Source organism: Leucoraja erinacea, unplaced genomic scaffold, assembly GCF_028641065.1.
Source record: "Leucoraja erinacea ecotype New England unplaced genomic scaffold, Leri_hhj_1 Leri_1294S, whole genome shotgun sequence".
Taxonomy (NCBI): domain Eukaryota; kingdom Metazoa; phylum Chordata; class Chondrichthyes; order Rajiformes; family Rajidae; genus Leucoraja; species Leucoraja erinaceus.
In genome coordinates this window covers 1-23,708 of record NW_026575555.1, presented here as the reverse complement: position 1 = coordinate 23,708, position 23,708 = coordinate 1, and the positions used below count along the sequence as shown (strand labels likewise).

The 23,708-nt window shown below is 44.5% G+C and overlaps 1 protein-coding gene across 1 annotated transcript in view; it reads right to left on the bottom strand.

Moving 5' to 3' along the window:
• Positions 1-21,966, bottom strand: part of LOC129715651 (organic cation/carnitine transporter 2-like) — a gene marked incomplete at its 5' end in the record, with an annotated part of 30,826 nt that extends 8,860 nt beyond the window's left edge. The window contains 4 exons of the mRNA XM_055665510.1: positions 10,525-10,625; positions 15,916-16,042; positions 20,988-21,159; positions 21,795-21,966. Coding sequence (XP_055521485.1) covers positions 10,525-10,625; positions 15,916-16,042; positions 20,988-21,159; positions 21,795-21,966 — 572 coding nt within the window. The remainder of the gene's footprint in view (positions 1-10,524; positions 10,626-15,915; positions 16,043-20,987; positions 21,160-21,794) is intronic.
• Positions 21,967-23,708: the final 1,742 nt, after the last annotated feature.

Genomic DNA, 23,708 nt, shown 5'->3' with positions numbered 1-23,708 from the left:
ATCTCTCTACATCCCCATCTATATTTCTCGTTTTCCCTTCCCCTGACTCTCAGTCTGAAGAACGGTTTTGACACAGAACCTATTCCCTTTCTCCAGAGATGCTGTCTGACCCGCTGAACACTTCAGCACTTTGTGTCTATAACCATATAACCATATAACTATTACAGCACGGAAACAGGCCATCTCGACCCTTTTAGTCCGTGCCGAACACATAATCTCCCCATGTCCCATATACCTGCGCTCAGACCATAAACCTCCATTCCCTTCCCATCCATATAACTATCCAATTTGTTTTTAAATGATAAAAACGAACCTGCCTCCACCACCTTCACTGGAAGCTCATTCCACACAGCTACCACTCTCTGAGTAAAGAAGTTCCCCCTCATGTTACCCCTAAACTTCAGTCCCTTAATTCTCATGTCATGTCCCCTTGTTTGAATCTTCCCTACTCTCAGTGGGAAAAGCTTTTCCACGTCAACTCTGTCTATCCCTCTCATCATTTTAAAAACCTCTATCAAGTCCCCCCTTAACCTTCTGCGCTCCAAAGAATAAAGCCCTAACTTGTTCAACCTTTCTCTGTAACTTAGTTGCTGAAACCCAGGCAACATTCTAGTAAATCTCCTCTGTACTCTCTCTAGACATCCTTCCTATAATTAGGCGACCAAAATTGTACACCATACTCCAGAATTGGCCTCACCAATGCCTTGTACACTTTTAGTACAATTCTATCTTCGGTCTCATTTCTTAGATTTCTTCTTCCATTTGATTTCAGGTCGTTTGTAGAACCTGAACATTGTGGCCTTTGCAGCCTTGTTTTAACATCGAACAGTACAGCACAGGAACAGGCCCTTCAGCCCACAATGTTTGTGCTGAACATGATGCCAAGTTAAACTGATCTCATCTACTGTGGGTGATCCATATCCTTTTATTCCCTGCACTTCCATGTGCCTATCTAAAAGCCTCTTAAACACCACTATCGTATCTGCCTCCACCACCACCTCTGGCAATGCGTTCCAGGCCCCCACCACTCTATGTAAAAAAACTCACCTGAAACATCTCCATTAACCTTTCTCCATCTCACCTTGTAGCAACGCCCTCTAGTGTTGGATGTTTCCATCCTGGAACATAGGTTCTGACTATCTACCCCTTCTATACCTCTCATAATTTTATATACTTCCATCTAGTCTCCCCTTCACCTCCGACATTCCAGACGAAACAATCCAAGTCTATCCAATCTCTCCCTCTAGCTGAAACCCTCGAATCTAAACAGCATTCTAGTAAACCTCCTCTGCACCCCTTCCAAAACCTCCTTGTTTCCTGCAATGGGGCGACCAGAACTGTATGCAATGCTCCAAATGTGGCCTAACCAAAGTCCTATAGAGCTGTAACATGACCCTGACTTGTACTCAAATTCCTTCACAATGAAGGCAAGCTACACCATACGCCATCTTTACCACCCTATCTACTTGTGCTGCCATCTTCACTGAGCTATCAACTTGGACTCCTGGATTCCTCTGTATATAAATGTTGTTAGGGGTCTTGCTATTAACTGTATACTTTTGCCTTACTCTCAACCTCACAAATGCAACACCTTGCAGTCTCTCAGGCTAAACTCCAACTGTCATTTCTCTTCCAATTTCTGCAATTAATAGTAAGGTTAACATAGAAACATAGAAATTAGGTGCAGGAGTAGGCCATTCGGCCCTTCGAGCCTGCACCGCCATTTAATATGATCATGGCTGATCATCCAACTCAGTATCCCGTACCTGCCTTCTGTCCATACCCTCTGATCCCCTTAGCCACAAGGGACACATCTAACTCCCTCTTAAATATAGCCAATGAACTGGCCTCAACTACCCTCTGTGGCAGAGAGTTCCAGAGATTCACCACTCTCCGTGTGAAAAAGTTTTTCTCATCTCAGTTTTAAAGGATTTCCCCCTTATCCTTAAGCTTGTCCTGGACTTCCCCAACATCGGGAACAATCTTCCTGCATCTAGCCTGTCCAACCCCTTAAGAGTTTTGTAAGTTTCTATAAGATCCCCTCTCAATCTCCTAAATTATAGAGAGTATAAACCAAGTCTATCCAGTCTTTCTTCATAAGACAGTCCTGACATCCCAGGAATCAGTCTGGTGAACCTTCTCTGCACTCCCTCTATGGTAATAATGTCCTTCCTCAGATTTGGAGACCAAAACTGTACGCAATACTCCAGGTGTGGTCTCACCAAGACCCTGTACAACTGCAGTAGAACCCCCTGCTCCTATACTCAAATCCTTTTGCTATGAGAGCTAACATACCATTCGCTTTTTTCACTGCCTGCTGCACCTGCATGCCTACTTTCAACGACTGGTGTACCATGACACCCAGGTCTCGCTACATCTCCCCTTTTCCTAATCGACCACCATTTAGACAATAGTCTGCTTTCCTGTTTTTGCCACCAAAATGGATAACCTCACATTTATCCACATTATACTTCATCTGCCAAGCATTTGCCCACTCACCCAGCCTAACCAAGTCACTTTGCTGTCTCCTAGCATCCACCTCACAGCTAACACTGCTCCCCCCAGCTTAGTGTCATCCGCAAACTTGGAGATATTGCCTTCAATTCCTTCATCCAGAACATTAATATATATTGTAAATAGCTGGGGTCCCAGCACTGAGCCTTGCGGTACCCCACTGGTCACTGCCCGCCATTGTGAAAAGGACCCGTTTACTCGTACTCTTTGCTTCCTGTTTGCCAGCCAGTTCTCTATCCACATCAATACTGAACCCCCAACGCCATGTGCTTTAAGTTTGTATACTAATCTCTTATGTGGGACCTTGTCGAAACACTTCTGGAAGTCTAGATACACCACATCCACTGGTTCTCCCCTATCCACGCTACTAGTTACATCCTCGAAAAATTCTATAAGATTCGTCAGACATGATTTACCTTTCGTAAATCCATGCTGACTGTCCAATGATTTCACCACTTTCCAAATGTGCTGCTATCCCATCTTTACTAACTGACTCTAGCAGTTTCCCCACTACCGATGTTAGACTAACTGGTCTGTAATTCCCCGTTTTCTCTCTCCCTCCCTTCTTAAAAAGTGGGGTTACGTTTGCTACCCGCCAATCCTCAGGAACTACTCCAGAATCTAAAGAGTTCTAAAAGATTATTACTAATGCATCCACTATTTCTGGAGCTACTTCCTTAAGTACTCTGGGATGCAGCCTATCTGGACCTGGGGATTTATCGGCCTTTAATCCATTCAATTTACCTAACACCACTTCCCGACTAACCTGGATTTCACTCAATTCCTCCAACTCCTTTGACCCGCGGTCCCCTGCTATTTCCGGCAGATTATTTATGTCTTCCTTAGTGAAGACAGAACCAAAGTAGTTATTCAATTGGTCCGCCATATCCTTGTTCACCATGATCAACTCACCTGTTTCTGACTAAACATTTGTTTTAACTAATCGCTTTCTTTTCACATATCTATAAAAACATTTGCAGTCAGTTTTTATGTTCCCTGCCAGTTTTCTTTCATAATCTATTTTTCCTTTCCTAATTAAGCCCTTTGTCCTCCTCTGCTGGTCTCTGAATTTCTCCCAGTCCTCTGGTATGCTGCTTTTTCTGGCTAATTTGTAGGCATCATCCTTCGCTTTGATACTATCCCTGATTTCCCTTGTTATCCACGGATGCACTACCTTCCCTGATTTATTCTTTTGCCAAACTGGGATGAACAATTTTTGTAGTTCATCCATGCAGTCTTTAAATGTCTTCCATTGCATATCCACCGTCAACCCTTTTAGAATTAATTGCCAGTCAATCTTGGCCAATTCACGTCTCATACCCTCAAAGTTACCTTTCTTTGAGTTCAGACCATTGTTTCTGAATTAACAATGTCACTCTCCATCCTAATGAAGAACTCAACCATATTATGGTCACTCTTGCCCAAGGGGGCACGTACAACAAGACTGCTAACTAACCCTTCCTCATTACTCAATACCCAGTCTAAAATAGCCTGCTCTCTCGTTGGTTCCTCTACATGTTGATTTAGATAACTATCCCGCATACATTCCAAGAAATCCTCTTCCTCAGCACCCCAGCCAATTTGATTCACCCAATCTATATGTAGATTGAAGTCACCCATTATAACTGTTTTGCCTTTGTCGCACGCATTTCTAATTTCCTGTTTGATACCATCTCCAACTTCACTACTACTGTTAGGTGGCCTGTACACAACACCCACCAGCGTTTTCTGCCCCTTAGTGTTTCGCAGCTCTACCCATACCGATTCCACATCCTCCAAACTAATTTCCTTCCTTTCCATTGCGTTAATCTCCTCTCTAACCAGCAACGCTACCCCACCTCCTTTTCCTTTCTCTCTATCCCTCCTGAATATTGAATATCCCTGGATGTTCAGCTCCCAGCCTTGGTCACCCTGGAGCCATGTCTCCGTGATCCCAACTATATCATAATCATTAAAGGCTATCTGCACGTTCAACTCATCCACCTTATTACGAATACTCCGTGCATTGAGACACAAAGCCTTCAGGCTTGTTTTTACAACGCTCTTACCCCTTATACAATTATGTTGAAAAGTGGCCCTTTTTGATTTTTGCCCTGGTTTTGCCTGCCTGCCACTTTTACTTTTCACCTTGCTACCTATAACTTCTACCCTCATTTTACACCCCCCTGCCTCTCTGCTCTTGTACCCATCCCCCTGTTTAATCTTACTATTTTACTTCAGAGTCACGTGGGTGATTCCGTGAAGAGTTCAAAGCTCTGTGATTTCATGCCGCAGATTCAAATCCCGGCGTCTCACTGCATCGATTGACTCAGAATGAGTGAATAATCAACAATGCATTAAGCATAACATTGATTGAAATGTATTAATGGCTTATGTGAATAAAGCAATCAATAACAACCCCTCTATGTCAGGAGAGGCTAAAGTGAACGCAAAACAGAATGGGCAAAACAGCCCTGGTCGGCAATCAGCCTATGATAAAAAAAAATTTGAGATGCATTCACTTGACCATCATGCGGTCGCGAGGATATGGCCGATGAGAACGTCCATTGTCCTGGCCGCTGACGTTGATACCGTCCTGATGGAATGAGATACAAAATTGTCAGTGTCTATACGTGCATAAAACCAGAACCTGCTTCAGCCACATTGAAATAGTCTGAACTGACTATCCCTTGTGTGACTGTTTGTGGCTAAACCCAATGCTGATTCCACACCTCGTAGGGTTCTAGTGGCCTCGATATAATATGGCAAACCTGCCCTCACACATAGACTTGAGTCCGGGGGGTATGTCGCACTATGATCTTAAATTCTGCCACCCTTGGTCTGCTCTGCTTGTGTCGATCAGAATGTAAAATGTAATGGCATCTGCAGCCATTTCCATCCTATCTAGACGCAGCTTCTGCAATGTCTGCCTCGCTGTGCTGATCCTAGTGTCATGATTAAGGATGTAGCTGGCTCTGGTGAAAAATTGTTAACCCAATGTCAATATCCCATATTACGTATACGTGTACTGGGAGAAACTTGTGTTAGAGACATCGTTTGCAACTCGATATCCGGGGTTGAAAAAACCCGACTGGAAAACGTCAGTAATCTGTACCAGATTAAATGTAACATTAACATGAAACAAACCCCTTTCCAATATCCTGAATAGGAATGTACTGCTTTTTTGGTGCTCTCCCTACAATCTGCAGTGAGCACCTGCATGTGCATTCAGAATGTGTAAATCAATAATATTTATTATACAGAGGCTGGTTTCCTAACTCACTGTTTGAACAAGCAAAGTTTTCATTTTTTAAAGTAACCTTATATGGTTGTATTATCATGCCTGACGGAAGTAGGAAGCATGGCTGCACAGCCAGACAGATAGTACCAAAACTAAAGCGAGATCTGGCTGACTTTATTTCAAGACTTGTCTGATGAGGCAAAAAAGGAGAAAGCATAAAAGAAACATTCCTCCTTCTTGTGTCGAGAGTGTATCTCTCACCACTGTTACCTCATATTTCTGCAATCAATGAAAAGCATAAACCATATTTTATAAATACTTTGGGATTCAACACTATTCTGTGTTGTCCTGAATCGGAACTTGATGATACACCCGTGGCAAGGAATTAGGTAAATATTACCGGCTACTTTACTTGACTGCCATGTGGCTAACATCTGCCACCACTGTAGTGTATCAACTTGAAGTTGGGCTTGTAGATTATGTATTTGCTCAATAGCCCTTTACCCATGGGATGCTTCTAGTGTCTTTAGCTAGGTTATACCAAGAACTGAAGACTTGGCAACTCATGCAAATCTTCAATTTTCCCATTTTTGAACTCTTAGCTGGAGCAATGCTGAATACTGTTTGTTCATCATTGTGACTTTGGTAGCTTCAGCTGGTCCTTGCATAAGCCTGCTAACAATCAACCACATGCTCATTAGAGAGATTGCAAATTTCCACTTGCACAGCTGAATCACAGCTACTATCTTGCCAATACTCTAGATGAATAGAATTCAGCTTCATGACATGTTTTAATTAACTCCAATCTGGTGCCCCAAGTCGGAATCAAAACTAATCAATAGTTAAAGATACATCCCAACAATGACCAACAAGTCTAATTGGTAACAACTTAAAGTTAGCTGGATGGATGTCCAATTTCTCAAGTATAGTTTGAGACTGAACCGGTGGTTTTACAAATCCAGCGTTAGAATCTCATCCAGCCAAACATAACAAGTGTTTTCGAACTTTGAGTTCAAACACCAATTTTATAATTGTTTAAATAACCTTGGAATATAATTTATCCCATTTTGCAATGTTTTACTGTTATTAATACAGTTAAACGACATTCTCCATTTTGCATAATGAACAGGCCACTCCTGCCATCATTGCATGGGTGCTTTGCATGATCACTCTGCCCAATTTATAGCCTGTCTTGAAATGACAATTCTGGCTCTAATTCCAGCCTTAGCTTGGAATGCTATTATTGTGTCTCAGCAGATGGCAAAGCTTTTATCGTTTGTATGTTGCTCAAACAAGTGTAAATATTACCAACTTGTGAATGGTCCACTTACCCACGTTTCGGAGTGCCAGACCCACCTTGTTGATTAGGACTGGCAGGGTGCGTGGAACCTGTGCCCAGCTGTTATGGTACCACCAGCTTCAGTGAACTGCCCACTGCCGATGAAGGCATAGGATGCATTGTCGCCAAACTGATGAAGCTCTGTTCATCCGTGGCCCTGCTACAGAGTGCCAGCTGCGCATCTGAGTCGACGGCCGGCTTGTTGCTGGTCCAAACCTGGAATCTGCATCTCTTTTGTAGGGATACCTTTCCTCAGATTTGTCGACCTCCAGTGGCTTAACCTTCCTGCGTCTTGGACAGCAGCTTCATTTCCTGGGCAAGCATGTCCATCTGATGCCATATCACCTGGTTTACTGCCGGCACCTTGAGTAACTCGCAGTTCCCTGGGGTCTCATGTTTCTTTGCGGTCTCATCCATCGTGAGCTCCTGTAGCTGATGGGAGACTAAGTAATTTATCGTGGAAGCCAACTCATCTCCCAGTGGTTCTCCTGACTCTGACGGGACAGCGAATCGTACTGCCAGGGATGGGACATTTGGCAGCTGCCGTTCTTCGCCTGGATTGAACTCACCGTCAGAGTCGGGGTCAGAACTCAGCTGACCCATGGCACGTGCCTCATCAATGAGAGTGCTATCAAGCAGCCCTTTACTAGGTGCTGCTGGCGTGGCCTCTTCTCCAGCCTACCGCCGACACCACTCGTGCTCTTGGAGTGTGCCCTGGGGAAACAACCTCTGCAAGAGGTGCTCCATTTGGAATAACCGTTGAAAAAACGGTATCCAGCCCCGGAGAAGAATTCTCCGCTCCTGACTCTGGCTAGTCAGTGGGCCTAACAGACTTGCTGGTGGCCTTACGCCCGACTGGCGCTGGCTCTGTGCTTTGCAGCACCCAAGTCTGCAGTTGCCCCGCTCCCGACCGGCGACTGTGCAGGGGTGTGAGGCAGCCGTTCACAGACCACACTCCCGTGGCTGTCTACCGATTTATTGCGGCTTGCCTCTTTCCCTTGTTCGTCTTGTCCATGGCGTTGTCCTGGAAGAAATACACAGCACAGCACCACAGCAAAAACAACCCGAACTTCAGCTAAGTTTGTGGCAATTACCTGGAGATTTAAATCCTCACAGCCTCCGTGCACCAATGCGGTTGGTGCGCTCACACACTATGCCGCCCTGTCCCAGGCGCTGCTGACACGACCTGTACCATAGGCCAACGCTCACACACTACGCAGCCCTTTCCCAGGTGCTGCTGATGCGGCCTGTAGCATAGGCCAGCGCTCACACACTACGCAGACCTGTTCCAGGTCCTGCTGATGCGGTCTGTAACATAGGCCAGCGCTCACACACTACGCAGGTCCTGCTGATGCCTGTAACATAGGCCAACGCTCACACACTACGCAGCCCTTTCCCAGGTGCTGCTGATGCGGTCTGTAACATAGGCCAGCGCTCATACACTACGCAGACCTGTTCCATGTCCTGCTGGCGTGGCCTGGAGCTTAGGCCCGCGCTGGTGCCTGTAAAGGGTTAAAAATAACCAACAGAATGCATACACATACATACATATTCGGAAGGGAAACCTTTCAGCCCGAATTCCGAGTTCTATGGCTGTTCGATTCCCTCTGTGCCCTTCACCCCATGCCTGGGGCACACCAATCAACTATTCTGTGAGCCACTGACCTCCCTGTCAGCAACTCTGGCGGTAGCCCCGCCCACCTGCTTGTTTTCCCCCACTGAACTTATCCGCTTTTGCGGTCGGAACCGGGGTCTCCCCACAGCCCATAGCCGGTTCACTCACCGGACTACGCGAAATCCTGCAGGATACTTCTGTGAAGAGAAGTTTCTGCACGAACATCAAACCTGGTAAGTAATAAAAATCTTTCCTACAGGTTTCACTTTACCGTCGCCAGGGAGCGAAGCCCTGCACGTCCGGTGTCTAGCCATGCGAACGACGTATTGACGTGCATGCGCACTGGCGGGTTCTTCACGCAATCACTAACGTGACTCCGAAGTAAAATCTATATCCATTATATCTCTGACATCCTTCCTCACAGTCTGCAACTTCTCCAATTTTGGTGTCATCGGTAAAATTATTCACCAACCTATTTACGTTTATATCCAAGTTATTTATATACATCACAAACATCAGAGGTCCCTGCACAGATTATAGTTTGTAGATGAATTAACCTCTGTGTATTGCCCCTAGTATGTAAGGAGTGGATGAGAAATTGGATAATATAGAACTAGTGTGAACAGGTGATTGATGGTCAGCATGGATTTGGTGGGCGGAAGGTCCTGTTTCCATGCTGTATTTCCCAGTCAGTGGAAAATATGTAGAGATTAGTGTAGTTTAGTTTAGTTTCAAGGGTTTCAAGGTTAGTTTATTGTCACATGCACCAATTAAGGTACAGTGAAATTTGAGTTACCAGTTTAGAGATGCAGTATGGAAACAGGCCCTTCAGCCCACCAAGTTCTTTTTAAGTCCCCCAATGGGGGTCCCTCCATGCATGGATTCTGCCCCTCTACATCGGGGACCTGGGATGGAGGGTACTGCATCGAGGAGTCCCTTGCAACCTGTTTCTCTCACGGTTCACAGACTCGCCAGCCGCCTGCCATTTTTGCGGGCTGGAAGAGTCTGTGTTCCACGTGTACATGGAGTGTGTGAGGTTGCAGCCCCTGTTTCAATATCTAAAGGGGCTGCTCCTTGCCTTCTGGCTGCATTTCACACCCACCATCCTCATCTTTGGACACCCTGTGCGTAGGGGAGATGGTAGGGCCGAAGATGTCCTGGTTGGGTCGCTCCTTGGCCTGGCCAAGCTGGCTATCTGCGAGTCATGGCGCCAGGCAGAAGAGGACTCTGTCTGAGCCGGCTGCCTTCCCCTTCTCCGGGGTTACGTCCACGACCGGGTGGTAATAGAAAGGGACTACGCTATCCACGGGTGCCCTGCGGGATTTCCGGGACCGCGGGGGGTGGAATGGATCCACAATATGGATGGGGAATTTGTGACTTAATATTTAAGAACATTGGCTTTATTTTGTTTATAGTGGTGGGTTAGTTTGTATTGTTTTGTATGGTAAATAGCACTTTTGTAAATAATTGATTAAAATTATTTTTGGTTAAAACAAAAGTCCTAGTCGACCAATAATTACCCGTGCATTAATTCTGTTATGCGAGCTTGGCATCCTACACATCAGGGACAATTTACAATTTAACAGAAGCCAATTAACCTACAAACTGGCAATCTTTGGAATGTGGGATAAACCAGAGCACCTGAAGGAATCCCACACGGTTACAGGGAGAACGCACACTGTAGAGACAGCAACTGTTGTCAGGATCAAACCCGGGACTCTGATGCTGTGAGGTATCAACACGATCGCCGCACCACAGTGCCGATAAAAGAACATATCCCTCACAGATATTTTTTAATAAACACGTCTGAATATTCTACTTGAATCTCATACTTACCATATGAGTGCGGTAATGACTGTGATGACTAGGATATTGCGAGATTTTATCAATTGAGTAACTGGAACAGATTTTACTTGTTTATTCTGTATATTTTCAAGCTGGAAGAAAAAACAGAAGATTCAACATTGCATCAGCTCAGAGGAAAGTGTCAGTTTTATTATTCACATCTCCTGATTCATATTGGGCATGCGATGGTCCAGAAACTGATTATTCACAGTTTGTTCTCTGAGCTTGTGAATGAATGAATGAATTAATTAATCAATTAATTGGAGTTTGTATTTCTCCTTGTGACCGCATTGGTTGTCTCCGGGTGCTCCATTTCCTCCCACACTCCAAAGACGTAAAAGTAGGTTGGTTAATTGTCATCTTTAAATTGTCCCTAATTAATTAATTAATTGATGATTGAATGAATGATTGGATGAATGAGTGAACGATTGAATGCATGAATGAATGAATGAATGAATGAATGAATGCATGTATGAATGGATGAATGAATGAATGGATGAATGAATGAATGATTGCATGAATGATGATATTTTATTGTCACGTGACCAATCTGATATTCTTTGTTTTGCACACCCAAGGTATGCAAATAGACGCCACATGAAGGGCACAAAGTTACAAAGTATCCGACACCAGGTCCTTTGTTCGCACCCACCTCATGGCTGTTCCCCCACACCAGGTCATCCTACACATTTGTATATAGCTGTTCTTGTATACAGCTTACATATAGCTCTGTATACAACTCTGTATTCAGAGGATTGAGCAAGGTTGCAGAAACATTGCAAAGATGCCTTAAAAACCTTGGCACAACCTACTGTTGCTCTTGTTCCTCTTCACCAAACTACCAGGAAATGCGCTCTAGTGAAAATTTAATTTCAGCCCAATTAAATTTATGGCGTTATAAAAATATGCTGAATATTCTCCCACATTTAAAGTCAAATTAGAATCTGCAAAACTCCAACACTAAATCTTGATTAATAGTGCAAACTCCATAAATAGTGCTCTGAAATGTAGTTTGAATTTTTGTAACAATGTGCAATTTTTAAACACCATGTGGATGCAAGGAAATGCAGATGCAGGTTTACAAAACCTGCTGCCTTACAACACCTGGTACCCGGGTACGATCCTGATTACAGGCGCTGTTTGTATGGAGTTTGTATTTCTCCTTGTGACCGCATTGGTTGTCTCCGGGTGCTCCATTTCCTCCCACACTCCAAAGACGTAAAAGTATGTTGGTTAATTGTCATCTTTACATTTTCCCTAATGTATAGGATAGTGCTAGTGTACGGGTTGATCGCTGGTCAGCATGGACTAGGTGGACCAAAGGGCCTACTTCCACACTGTATCTCTAAAGTCTAAAGTAAAATCGAACTCAAAAGCTCAATATTTTTCCTTTCTCAATATCACGCAATAGAGCCGTTTTCTACTAATAAATGTTTTTAGGAGAAAGCCCATGGGAAAATGGCAAGAATCAGAGAGAGAATTAGTGAAACAATCTTGCTAATGATCTGAGATTGATCCTATGTAATGTATATCTATAACGCTGAGAACTACATTCTGCATTCTGCATCTTTGCTCAACCTATTGTGCTTGAGTTTGGTTTGATTGTATTTATGGATAGCATTATCTGACGATTGGCTAGCAGGCAAAACAAAACATTTCACTGTACTTCCATGCACCCGACACTAATAAACCTGAACCTCTTATAATGGAACGAGGCAAATGCGATCTTATCTCCAAATTACTGTTAATAAAAAAATCAAAAATAATTTTATCCAGTGAGAGGTTATGACACACAGTTCATGTTGATCTCCTTTAGTTTTGTTTAGTGTAGAGATGCAGCGCAGAAAACAAGTTTTTCGGCCCAACTAGTCTGCGCCGACCAGAGATCCCCACACACAACACTTTCTAGCAATGTTACAAAATTTTGAGATTTTAAAAATCAAGTCTGTAATTTATCCCATCAAATAAAGCATAAAAAGAAGTTTAATTTGGCACCTAATTCACTTTCATATCTTCAGTATTAAAAAAAGTTATGGCCATTTACATACTTGGAAATTGGCATCTTGTTTCCTATTGCTTTTTCATTGACTTAACACAAAAGCTGTGATCGAGAACATTTAAAAGCCCATAACTTTCTTAAAATTTAAGAGAACTGAAAGAAATGTTCAGTTATTATAGATTGAAGCATTCCGAAACAAATATGAAACAATCTTACTTAGATGACTTGAAATTAAAGCATATAGTTAGTTAGTTACCTAATTGTAGCTAATTACAAAATTCAATTACTAGGTCTAAACATTTATCCATTTCTTAAGAATAGATTAACATTTTTAAATAGCCTAAGTGTCGAAATAACATTCACAAAAGAATTCAGAGTTACAGAGAAAGGTTGAATAAGTTAGGTCTTTATTCTCTGGAGCGCAGAAGGTTAAGTGGGGACTTGATAGAGGTCTTTAAAATGATGAGAGGGATAGACAGAGTTGATGTGGACAAGCTTTTCCCTTTGAGAATAGGGAAGATTCAAACAAGAGGACATGACTTCAGAATTAAGGGACAGAAGTTTAGGGGTAACATGAGGGGGTACTTCTTTACTCAGAGAGTGGTAGCGGTGTGGAATGAGCTTCCACTGGAAGTGGTGGCGGCAGGTTCGTTGGTATCATTTAAAAATGATTTGGATAGGCATATGGATGAGAAGAGAATGGAGGGTTATGATATGAGTGCAGGCAGGTGGGACTATGGGAAAAAAGTTTTTCGGCACGGACTTGTAGGGCCGAGATGGCCTGTTTCTATGCTGTAATTGTTATATGGTTATATGGTTAATTCAGAATATAACATATTTTTTAAATCTCATTGTCATGGGTTTATAGGCCAAATGGAAGGAATTTAATGTTTAATACCTGTAAATTAATGGCTATTTAAATCAGCTTGTGAGTAGGATTTTCTGGAACGGGACCATTTGGAACGTTGAGGTTGCTGTGATTTAGTCCCCATATCGGCAGCAAATACACTGCCGGTTCGTTCAGGGGCTAAATTAGAATTAGAATTAGATTCCTTTATTGTCATTCAGACCTTTCGGTCTGAACTAAATTATGTTGCCTGCAGTCATACACAGAACCAATAAAAACAAAACATACAATAAACACAAATTAAACATCCACCACAGTGAGTTCACCAAGCACATCCTCACTGTGATGGAGGCAAAGTCTTAGTCTCCGTCTCTTCCCTCCTTGTTCTCCCTCTGCGCTGAGGCGATCGATCCAGGCCGGAGATGCCGCCCTCCAGTCCAGCGGACCTCCGTGGTGATGTCGCCGCCGCCGAAAGCCGTAACGCCGTCTCCGCTCTGAGACGGCCCGCCACAGCCCCCAGCTCCCAGCCCAGCTCCGGGTCCCGCAGCTCCAGGCTGCCGCCCCAGCTCCGGGTCCCGCAGTCTCCGCTCCGGGCCGCCGCCCCAGCTCCGGGTCCCGCAGTCTCCGCTCCGGGCCGCCGCCCCAGCTCCGGGTCCCGCAGTCTCCGCTCCGGGCCGCCGCCCCAGCTCCGGGGTCTCCGCTCCGGGCCGCTGCCCCAGCTCCGGGTCCCGCAGTCTCAGCTCCGAGCCCCGCTGCATCAGCTCCAGGCCGCCGCCAAAAGCCAGAACGCCGCACCAGCAAGTCGGGCCACCGCAGCCTCAGCCCCGAAGACGGCCAGCCTCTTGTTGGTGAGTCCCGGCTGGCTCTGCCTCCGGAGGCTCGGGGTCAGTCGCAGGCTGGAGGCCGCCAGCTCCGCCATTAGGCCTCAGCGCAGACGGAGGCAGCGAAGGGGGATACGACATGAAAAAGTTGCATTCCCCCGAAGGAAGAGACAGAGAGCATGTTTCACCCCTCCACCCCCCCCCTAACACAACCCAACAAACTAAAACTTAACCAAACCAAGACAAAAAAAACAACAGAAAAAAGTAAAGACAGACGGACTGCGTGCGAGCCACAGCTGTTAACTGCGCCGCCACTTCCGGAATCACCGTTTTGCAACTTAAAATGTGAATTAAATACATCTTAAGAAACACTTTTATACATAAAAATAAACTACTTTCTTTTACCTGTCCCGTACATAAAATCCGGCCCCGTTGTCGGCATTGACGGCTTCAGAAGCTGATTTAAATATCCCTCCAGCGATTAACTTGTCGGGCGAATTCTTTTTTAAAACACACAGAACGGCCGTCGGAACCATTCTTTAGCAACATCTTGCACTCCAACGAAATATAATTCAGGACCAGGTCGGAAAAAAAACGCGTTTTAACCCCCCCCCCCCCCCCCCCCCCAAACGCGCCAAAATCACGCACACGGCCAGTGGCAGAATTGCAGCGCCGCTGACGGTAAATATTGGAACATACCTACACTATCCAACACATCAGGGATAATTTACAATTTTAGCAAGCCAATCACCCTGCAAACCTAAAAGTCTTTGGAGTGTAGGTCACAGGGAGAACGTACAAACTCCGTACAGACAGCACCCATAGTCAGGATCAAACCCAGGTCTCTGGTGCTGTCAGGCAACAACTCTACCGCTGCGCCACCGTGCTGCCCTATTTGTGCAGTTGTTATAATACAGCTGCATATTTGTCAGGGTATTCATGCCTTATTATTTTGCAGTGAAGTCTGGTCGAAAATGTACGTCCTTTTGTTTTTGGGTGAAGTCAGGTTTACATTATTAAATTTTTAATGATCGATTAACTTGGTGAAGACTTGTCATCTGAAAACAAGTGGATAACAAAAAACAAAGGAAGTGGGACAGACTTGTCAGACGAAACAATATCAAGCAGCTGTGTAGGGAAGAACTGCAGATGCTGGTTTATACTAAAGAGACCCAAAACGTTGGAGTAACAGCAGGTCGGACAGCATCTGGAGAAAAGGAATAGGTTGCGATTTGTGTCGGAACCCTTCTTCAGACTGAAAGGTAGAGAAGACTCAATATCAAGGAGTAATCACCTTATAGATATCATGTGATAAGAGCAGAATTAGTCCATTCGGCCCATCATGTCTACTCTGCCATTCAATCATGGCTGCTCAATCTCTCCCTCCTAACCCTATTCTCCTGCATTTTCCCCCTAACCCCTGACACCCGTACTAATCAAGAATCTATCTAACTCTGCCTTAACAATATCCATTCACGGCCTGCACAGCCGTCTGTGGCAAAAAAATCCACATTCACCACCCTATGACAAAGAAATTCTGCCTCAACTCCCTCTTACAGGAACGTCCTTTAATTCTGAGGCTACGACATTTGATCCTAGACTCTCCCACGTGGAAACATCCTCTCCACATCCACTCGATATGAAAATAACTGAGCTCTGTATTTACAGAACAGAACAACCACATAGCAATGAAATAAATGGTCTTGCCCCGATACCTCATCGTCAGTGAAAAGTACTGGTGGTGGAGTGATGCCATTTTTCTTTGCCATGAATCGAATTATTGTTTCAGCTTCCTTTACCCTTCCCTTGGACAGTAGCCAGCGTGGAGATTCAGGAATAAACCTAGAATGAAACAAGGTATTCTGTAACAGAATTATTGAAGCATCAAAGGACGTGAAATTAATACCACTATAATCTTGTTTAAGAAAGAATTGCAGATGCTGGAAAAATCGAAGGTAGACAAAAATACTGGAGAAACTCAGTGGGTGAGGCAGCATGTTTCGGGTCGAGACCTTTCTTCAGACTGATGTGGGGGTGGGGGGGGCGGGAAGAAGAAAGGAAGAGGCGGAGACAGTAGGCTGTGGGAGAGCTGGGGAGGGGAAGGAGGGAGAAAGCAAGGACTAACTTAAATTGGAGAAGTCAATGTTCATACTGCTGGGGTGTAAACTGCCCAAGCGAAATATGAAGTGTTGCTCCTCCAATTTGCGGTGGGACTCACTCTGGCTTTGGAGAAGACCCAGGACAGAGGGTGTCCCTCCTCCCATTAGTACGTAACTTTTGCATTTTTTAGCTTGAAATTGTGCAATATGGTGCATACTGTAGCGAGTCTTTTAACCTACACTTGAATGCAATATATATGCTTTAAATTGGATTAGCTATAAGGTTAGAGTAAATTACATTCCTAATTACATTCCACAGTAGAGACTAGGCTCTGATCAACACGGGCAGCACATGACTGATCTTAATATATTCATGTATGGAAATCAGATTATAATCAAACACTTGGCCCATGTTGACCAACCTGGGTCTCACTGCACACCTGGTATTACTTCTGGCCCTGACTCCAGTTGCATACCTTCTCTCATTCCTGACCCTGAGTCCAGCCTTACACCTGGCCCCCTATTACCCTGATCATAGCTGCTTACCTGCTTAGGTTCCCAGTGCTGAACACACCCCTGGTCCCAGCTTTGACTGCACATCTAGTACTATTCCAGATCTTGACTCGGGATGCAAACTTGGTCTTGCTCCTAGCCCCTTTGCACTGACAATGTATCTGGCCCACACATAAAGCCTCATATTTGACCCCCTGGACTTAACCTATTGCGTTCAAGTCCACAGGTGCTTATCTAATGCAGTAATCCTTTATGGGGCACTTCACAGACCAAATTATGGATAACAAAATTTGCTACATTCATTGGCTTCCTTGTTATCTAACATGCTAGTTACTTTGTCAAAGAAGTCATCAGTTGGTTGAACACAATTCCCATCCATAAAATTATACTCACTCAGCTGTATAAGTATTCTGTTACCATTTCTTTCATTTTCATAACAAACTGTCCTGAAGTCATTTTCACCCTCAATATTTACAGTATTTTACTGTCTTCCTCTCAGCTGGGACTTTTCCAAAATGCAAAGTTCAATAACTATATATTTAAGCAATATTATTCTATTAAATGTGATCTTGAGAGTACATAATATTTTCTGTGGTATTCATAACACAACAATGATAAAAAAAGATCTTTGTTTTGATTGCACCTACCAACATGCATACATTATTACATTATAGTTAATATGTACCGAGGGCAAAGTTTTGTTCCAATGCTCCCCATTCCCAATTACTTCTACATTGAAGTGATTGAAACCCAAGTGAAGTTTAAATGGCATCATAAAAGTAAAACCTCCGGAATGGATGATATTAATTACGAGGTTGGTTGGGGTCAGTATCAGCATAATTACTATATTAAACTTTGAAATTTCAGATGTCCTGGTTCAAGCTAAAACTAAAGATAAATAATCTCCTCACACATTCTCCTGCAAGTATCTCTGTCACTCCTTTAAAATATGCCCCTTCTTTGAACAAGCTCTTGAACATCACATCTGAATCAGTTCCCATCTGATTACACTCCTTGAGGATGTTCATCTACGTGTTCAATTAATAAAGCAATGAGATTGGGGACATTTCTATTCAACCTGTCAAAGGAATTGGGGGGGGGGGGGGTTAGAAATAGTCAGTGAGGTATACAAACATAATAATTGAGTGGCAAATGACAATAGTGCTACCTTCCCAATATTTAACTGAGGGAAATAATGGGTTATCAAGACTATATGTTGTGACTGACATGTCATTTAATATTACACTTATCCCATCCCCCTGGATATTCCGGATTAATAAATTAAGGTTTTGTCAACTAATTACAAATCAGGCTAATTACAATCAATAACATTAGCCAACTCCGAAACATGAAGCGCTGAGCATTGGGATCCAGACATCACGGATAACTGGCTTCAGTTCCCCGCTCACATCTGGCAGTGTTCTCCGTGGAGCGTTTTTGAAAGGGGGGAGGCTGAGCTGGCTTTGGGGGTACCCGGTGAGGGAGTGGAGCAACCGAGTGGGGAGAGGGTGTGGAAGAAGGGTGTCCCCCCTCCCAGGGTAGGAACCTTTTGAAATTTGATGTATTAAAATCATGTTTTAGTGCATTGTAGAAGTATGATTTCAATGTTTTTTGTATGAAGTATTTTTAAGAGGTAACTTTTTAAGGGGTAACTTTATCCACACAAAGGGTGGTGGGTGTATGGAACAAGCTGCCAGGGGAGGTAGTTGAGGCAGGGATCCCGACATTTAAGAAAAACTTAGACTGATATATGGATAGGACAGGTTTGGAGGTATGGACCAAAAGCAGGTAGCGTAGCTGGGACATGGCGGTTGTGGGCAAGTTGCGCCGAAGGGCCTGTTTTCACACTGTATCACTCTATGACTACATTATACCTCCACCATGCATGAATGCTTCAAAATCAAGTGATCGAGTTTTATTGCCATATACTCAAGCATAGAAACATAGAAAATAGGTGCAGGAATAGGCCATCGGCCCTTCGAGCCAGCACTGCCATTCAATATGATCATGGCTATTCATCTAAAATCTGTACCTCTTTCCTGTTTTTTCCCCATATCCCTTGATTTTGTTAGCCCCAAGAACTAAATGTAACTCTCTCTTGAAAACATCCAGTGAATTAGCCTTCACTGCCTTCTGTGGCAGAGAATTCCACAGATTCACAACTCTCTGTGTGAAGAAAGTTTGTCCTCATCTCAGTCCTAACAGCCCCCCCCCCCTTATTCTTAAACTGTGACCCCTGGTTCTGAACTCCCCCAACATCGGGAACATTTTTCCTACAGTTACAGTAAGTGAAAATCTAGCAAGCAAGCAGGATTCCAGCCCCATTTGAAGTCCACCAGGATGCACCGAGCCACAGCCTGATCCATGCCGGTCACCTGGGCGAATTTGGCACAGAGACTCTCACGGCAGCGGCGCAACCTTTCCGACACTTTGCACTGAGGCTGCTCCAGGGCTGGAGCTGCAGTGAGCGACTTGCCAGCCCAGCAAACACTCGCCAGCCCTGCTCCCCCCTCTGCATCTGTCCCTGTCGCTGCTTCTGCTGTTCCAACACCCATGGCCCATGCAGTTGATATGAGTTTTGAAATTTTCGTTTGATCACAGAATTTCTCACAACAGAGCTAGAGAAATTTGTGTGATCAGCGTGAGAATTTGGCGAAATGCGTGATTCTCACGCTCAAGCGAGGGGACCAGGACAATAAGATTGGCTATTGCATCCGCTGCTCTACATGTCAGCTGATCTACATCGGTGAGACCAAGCATAGGCTTGGCCAGAGTGAGGAACACCGGAAATTGGAGGAGCAGCACCCTCATATTTCGTTTGGGCAGTTTATACCCCAGCGGCATAAACATTGACATCCAATTTCAAAAGCCCTCACTGTCTCCTCCCTCCAGTATTTCTCAGCTCTCCCTCAGCCCTCTGGCTCCTCCTCTTCCTTTCTTCTTACCGCGAGGAAACCCCCCCCCCCCCCCCCCCACCCCTACATCAGTCTGAACAAGGGTTTCAGCCCGAAACGTTGCCTATTTCCTTCGCTCCATAGATACTGCCGCACCCGCCGAGTTTTTTCAAATCTTTTGTCTTCCTTCGATTCTCCAGCATCTGCAGTTCCTTCTCAAACATGCTGCCTCAACCGCTGAGTTTTCCGGAATTTTTGTCTACCTACCGCTATATTCTTAACAATATGATACGATACGATAAAACTTCATTCATCCCCGTGGGGGAAATTGGTCTGCCAACAGTCACAACACACAAGGTACATGAAAACATGAAATTAACATTAAATTAAAGGTGAGAAAAATAATAAAAAGACTAGCGACCGTTGGCTGGATGCCGTGTGCACAGCGGCTTAACCGGGACAAATGAACAAATAAACAAACGGATGCAGGCTTATCTCCTGGGCCGAGGATTCTAAACGAGGGACCAGGACAATAAGATTGGCACAGGGGCGCAACCGGTAGAGCTGCTGCCTCACAGTGCCAGAGACCCCAGTATGGTCCTGACATCTGGTTCTGTCTGAGTGGAGATTGCATGAATCCTGTATGTCTTTGGAGTGTGGGAGGAAACCGGAGAACCCAGAGAAAAGCCACACGGTCACAGGGAGAACGTACAAACTCCGTACAGACAGCACTCATAGTGAGGATCAAACCAAGGTCTCTGGCTCTGTAAGGCAACAACTCTACCGCTGTGCCACCGTGCCGCCCTGATGGGACATATCCCAGGTTATTGAAAGAGGAGATTGCAGGAGCCTTGACAAAGATCTTTGTATCTTCTCTAGCCGCAGACGAGGTCCCGGAGGACAGGAGAGGAGCTAATGTCACCTTACAGCACCATCTCTGACACCTCTCTCCCTGTTCTTGATTTCTCCATCTCCAACACAGTGGACAGACTATTGACTGGCAGGTGATAGGTTGAAATGTGTAGGAAGGAACTGTAGATGCTGGTTTACACCAAAGATAGACACAAAATGCAGGAGTAACTCAGCTGGACAGATAGCGTCTCTAGAGAGAAGGAATGGGTGATGTTACGGGTCGAGACCTATCTTCAAACAGATACAGGTGAGGGGGTTTTTCGATGGTCATATTTTGGTTATCTTCTTCAGAATTAATCCCAGTGACACCAGCATTGTAAGGTCATTACCTACTGATTAATTGGGTTGAAGGTTGAAAGTTCTACATACCACCACAAAGGAATGTACAGCAAACAGATCAGGCTCAGGATCAATATCAACATTCTCCATCCTCTCACGAAATAGGCAATAAAAGGCAGCATCATGTATCCCACGGCATAAAAACAGCCAATTCCAAGTGTAGAGTATGTAACCCGAATAGATTTCTGTAGAATTTCAGATCCTGCAAGAAGAGTACAACAAGGTTCAGTGATTCGCGAGTTCATTTCCATTCACTGTCCCTCTGGAACTTTTATATTCAACTAAAGATTGCCAACATTAAATTACCGGCTTAACCTTAAACCAAGTCATGTGAACCTTGAAGAATTTCACCTTAATGAGGCCACTGATCAAACAGCACCAAGATGTATTAAAAAGCAACACATAATAGAGAACAAAGTTTAATTTTTACTCATGTGTCAGGGCATTTGAATGTCTCTGACAACATCTAGCCTCTTTGATAATGGTTTAATGATACATTTTTTTAATCATGTGTTCCAAATTGCAGTGGAATTCATTTTCTCCATACTGATCAGTAAGATATTGCCATACATAATAGGGCGGCACAGTGGCGTAGCGGTAGAGTTGCTGCCTTATAGTGCTTGCAGCTCTGGAGACCCGGGTTCAATTCCGACTAAGGGTACTGTCTGTACGGATGCTCTACCTGAGATTGCGTGCATTTTCTCTGAGAGATCTGATCGCAATCACCGTGACCGCGTGTGTTCTCTCAGAGATCTGATCGCAATCACAACTGAATAATTAAATGTAGAAAAAGAGCTAAGAAATAGCATGAATGTAACTTCCATGAATGAAACTTACCAAGCACAAACGCAGTCACATAGTATGAAACCTCGCCGATGCCTCTTAAGAAATTAATCAGGCAGAAGATTTCCCAGCTGGGTGACAATGTGATAAGAAGATTGAATAAAATCTGTACCCCCATAGATCCAAACAAAACAATCTTCCTCCCAAACCTGGAAACAGAATAAAACTTTCAATTATGTACAGCACTGCACGCTTACTGATCAAAGTATACACGTAAACATATGCATGTATTTAAACACATTTAGTTTAGTTTAGTTATGAGACACAGCATGGAAACAGGCCTCATTTGATAAGGTCTCACATAGGAGATTAGTGGGCAAAATTAGGACACATGGTATTGGGGGTAGAGTGCTGACATGGATAGAAAATTGGTTGGCAGACAGGAAACAAGGAGTAGGGATTAACGGGTCCCTTTCAGAATGGCGGGCAGTGACTAGTGGGGTACCGCAAGGCTCGGTGCTGGGACCACAGCAATTTACAATATACATCAATGATTTGTGTATAAAGTATTCAAAGTAACATTAGCAAATTTGCAGATGACACAAAGCTGGGTGACAGTGTGAACCGTGAGGAGAATGCTATGAGAATGCAGGGTGACTTGGACAGGTTGGGGGAGTGGGCAGATGCAGGGCAGATGAAGTTTAATGCGGATAAATGTGACGTTTTCCACTGGTAGCAAAAACAGGAAGGCAGATTACTATCTAAATGGTGTCATGTTTGGAAAAAGAAGTACAACGGGATCTGGGGGTCCTTATACATCAGTCTATGAATGTAAGCATGCAGGTACAGCAGGCAGTGAAGAACGCGAATGGCATGTTGGCCTTTATAATAAGAGGAATCGAATATAGGAGCAAAGAGGTCCTTCTACAGTTGTACAGAGCCCTAGTAAGACCACACCTGGAGTATTGTGTGCAGTTTTGGTCCCCTAATTTAAGGAAGGATATTCTTGCTATTGAGGGAGTGCAGTGTAGGTTTACAAGGTTAATTCCCAGGATGGCGGGACTGTCATATGCTGAGAGAATGGAGCAGCTGGGCTTGTACACTCTGGAGTTTAGGAGGATGAGAGGGGTGAGTGTGGAATTCTCTGCCTCAGAGGGTGGTGGAGGCAGATTCTCTGGATGCGGGGAACTGATTGGGGATGATCAGCCATGTTCACATTGAATGGCAGTGCTGGCCCGAAGGGCCAAATGGCCTACTCCTGCACCTATTGTCTGATGTCTATTGTCTAAGACAGGCAAAGTCAGGCAAAGTCAAGCCCACTGTCGCTGAAAGGTTTTGAGCATTTCAAAATACAGCTGCGACAAGAAATAAGTAATGACAGTTGAGGATACCGCTCACAACAATACAAGCGTCACCCCGCGTCACGCCCTGACCATGTGGCGACAGCCTATTTTTCGGCTGTTGCCGAAAAGATCGCCTGTGGGACAGGCTCTTTAGACTTTAGATAGGCTGGACCTATCTGCCCCCTTCGATACAGTGGACCATGGAATTTTAATTTCCCGGTTACAGCACCAAGTGGGCATCTGTGGCAGTGCCCTGGGATGGTTCAGGTCCTATCTGGCAGACAGAACCATGCGTGTAAGCCTTGCTGGCTTTGAAACCTCCTCCGCCCCCTTGGCATATGGGGTTCCACAGGGCTCAATTTTAGGGCCCCTGCTCTTCTCTCTATACCTACTTCCTCTGGGCTCAATTTTAAGAAGGCATGGCATCTCCTTTTACTTTTACACAGATGGTAGCCAGTTATATATGCCACTCAGGAAGGAAGACGACTATTCTCTAAAATCACTTCTGTCTTGTCTTGAGGGAATTAAGTCCTGGTGGCCTTAAACTTTCCTGGACTTACTGAAAAAAAGACAGAGGTGATTTTGTTTGGCCCCAATGGCTGCCGTGAACCCTCCCTTTGTTGAC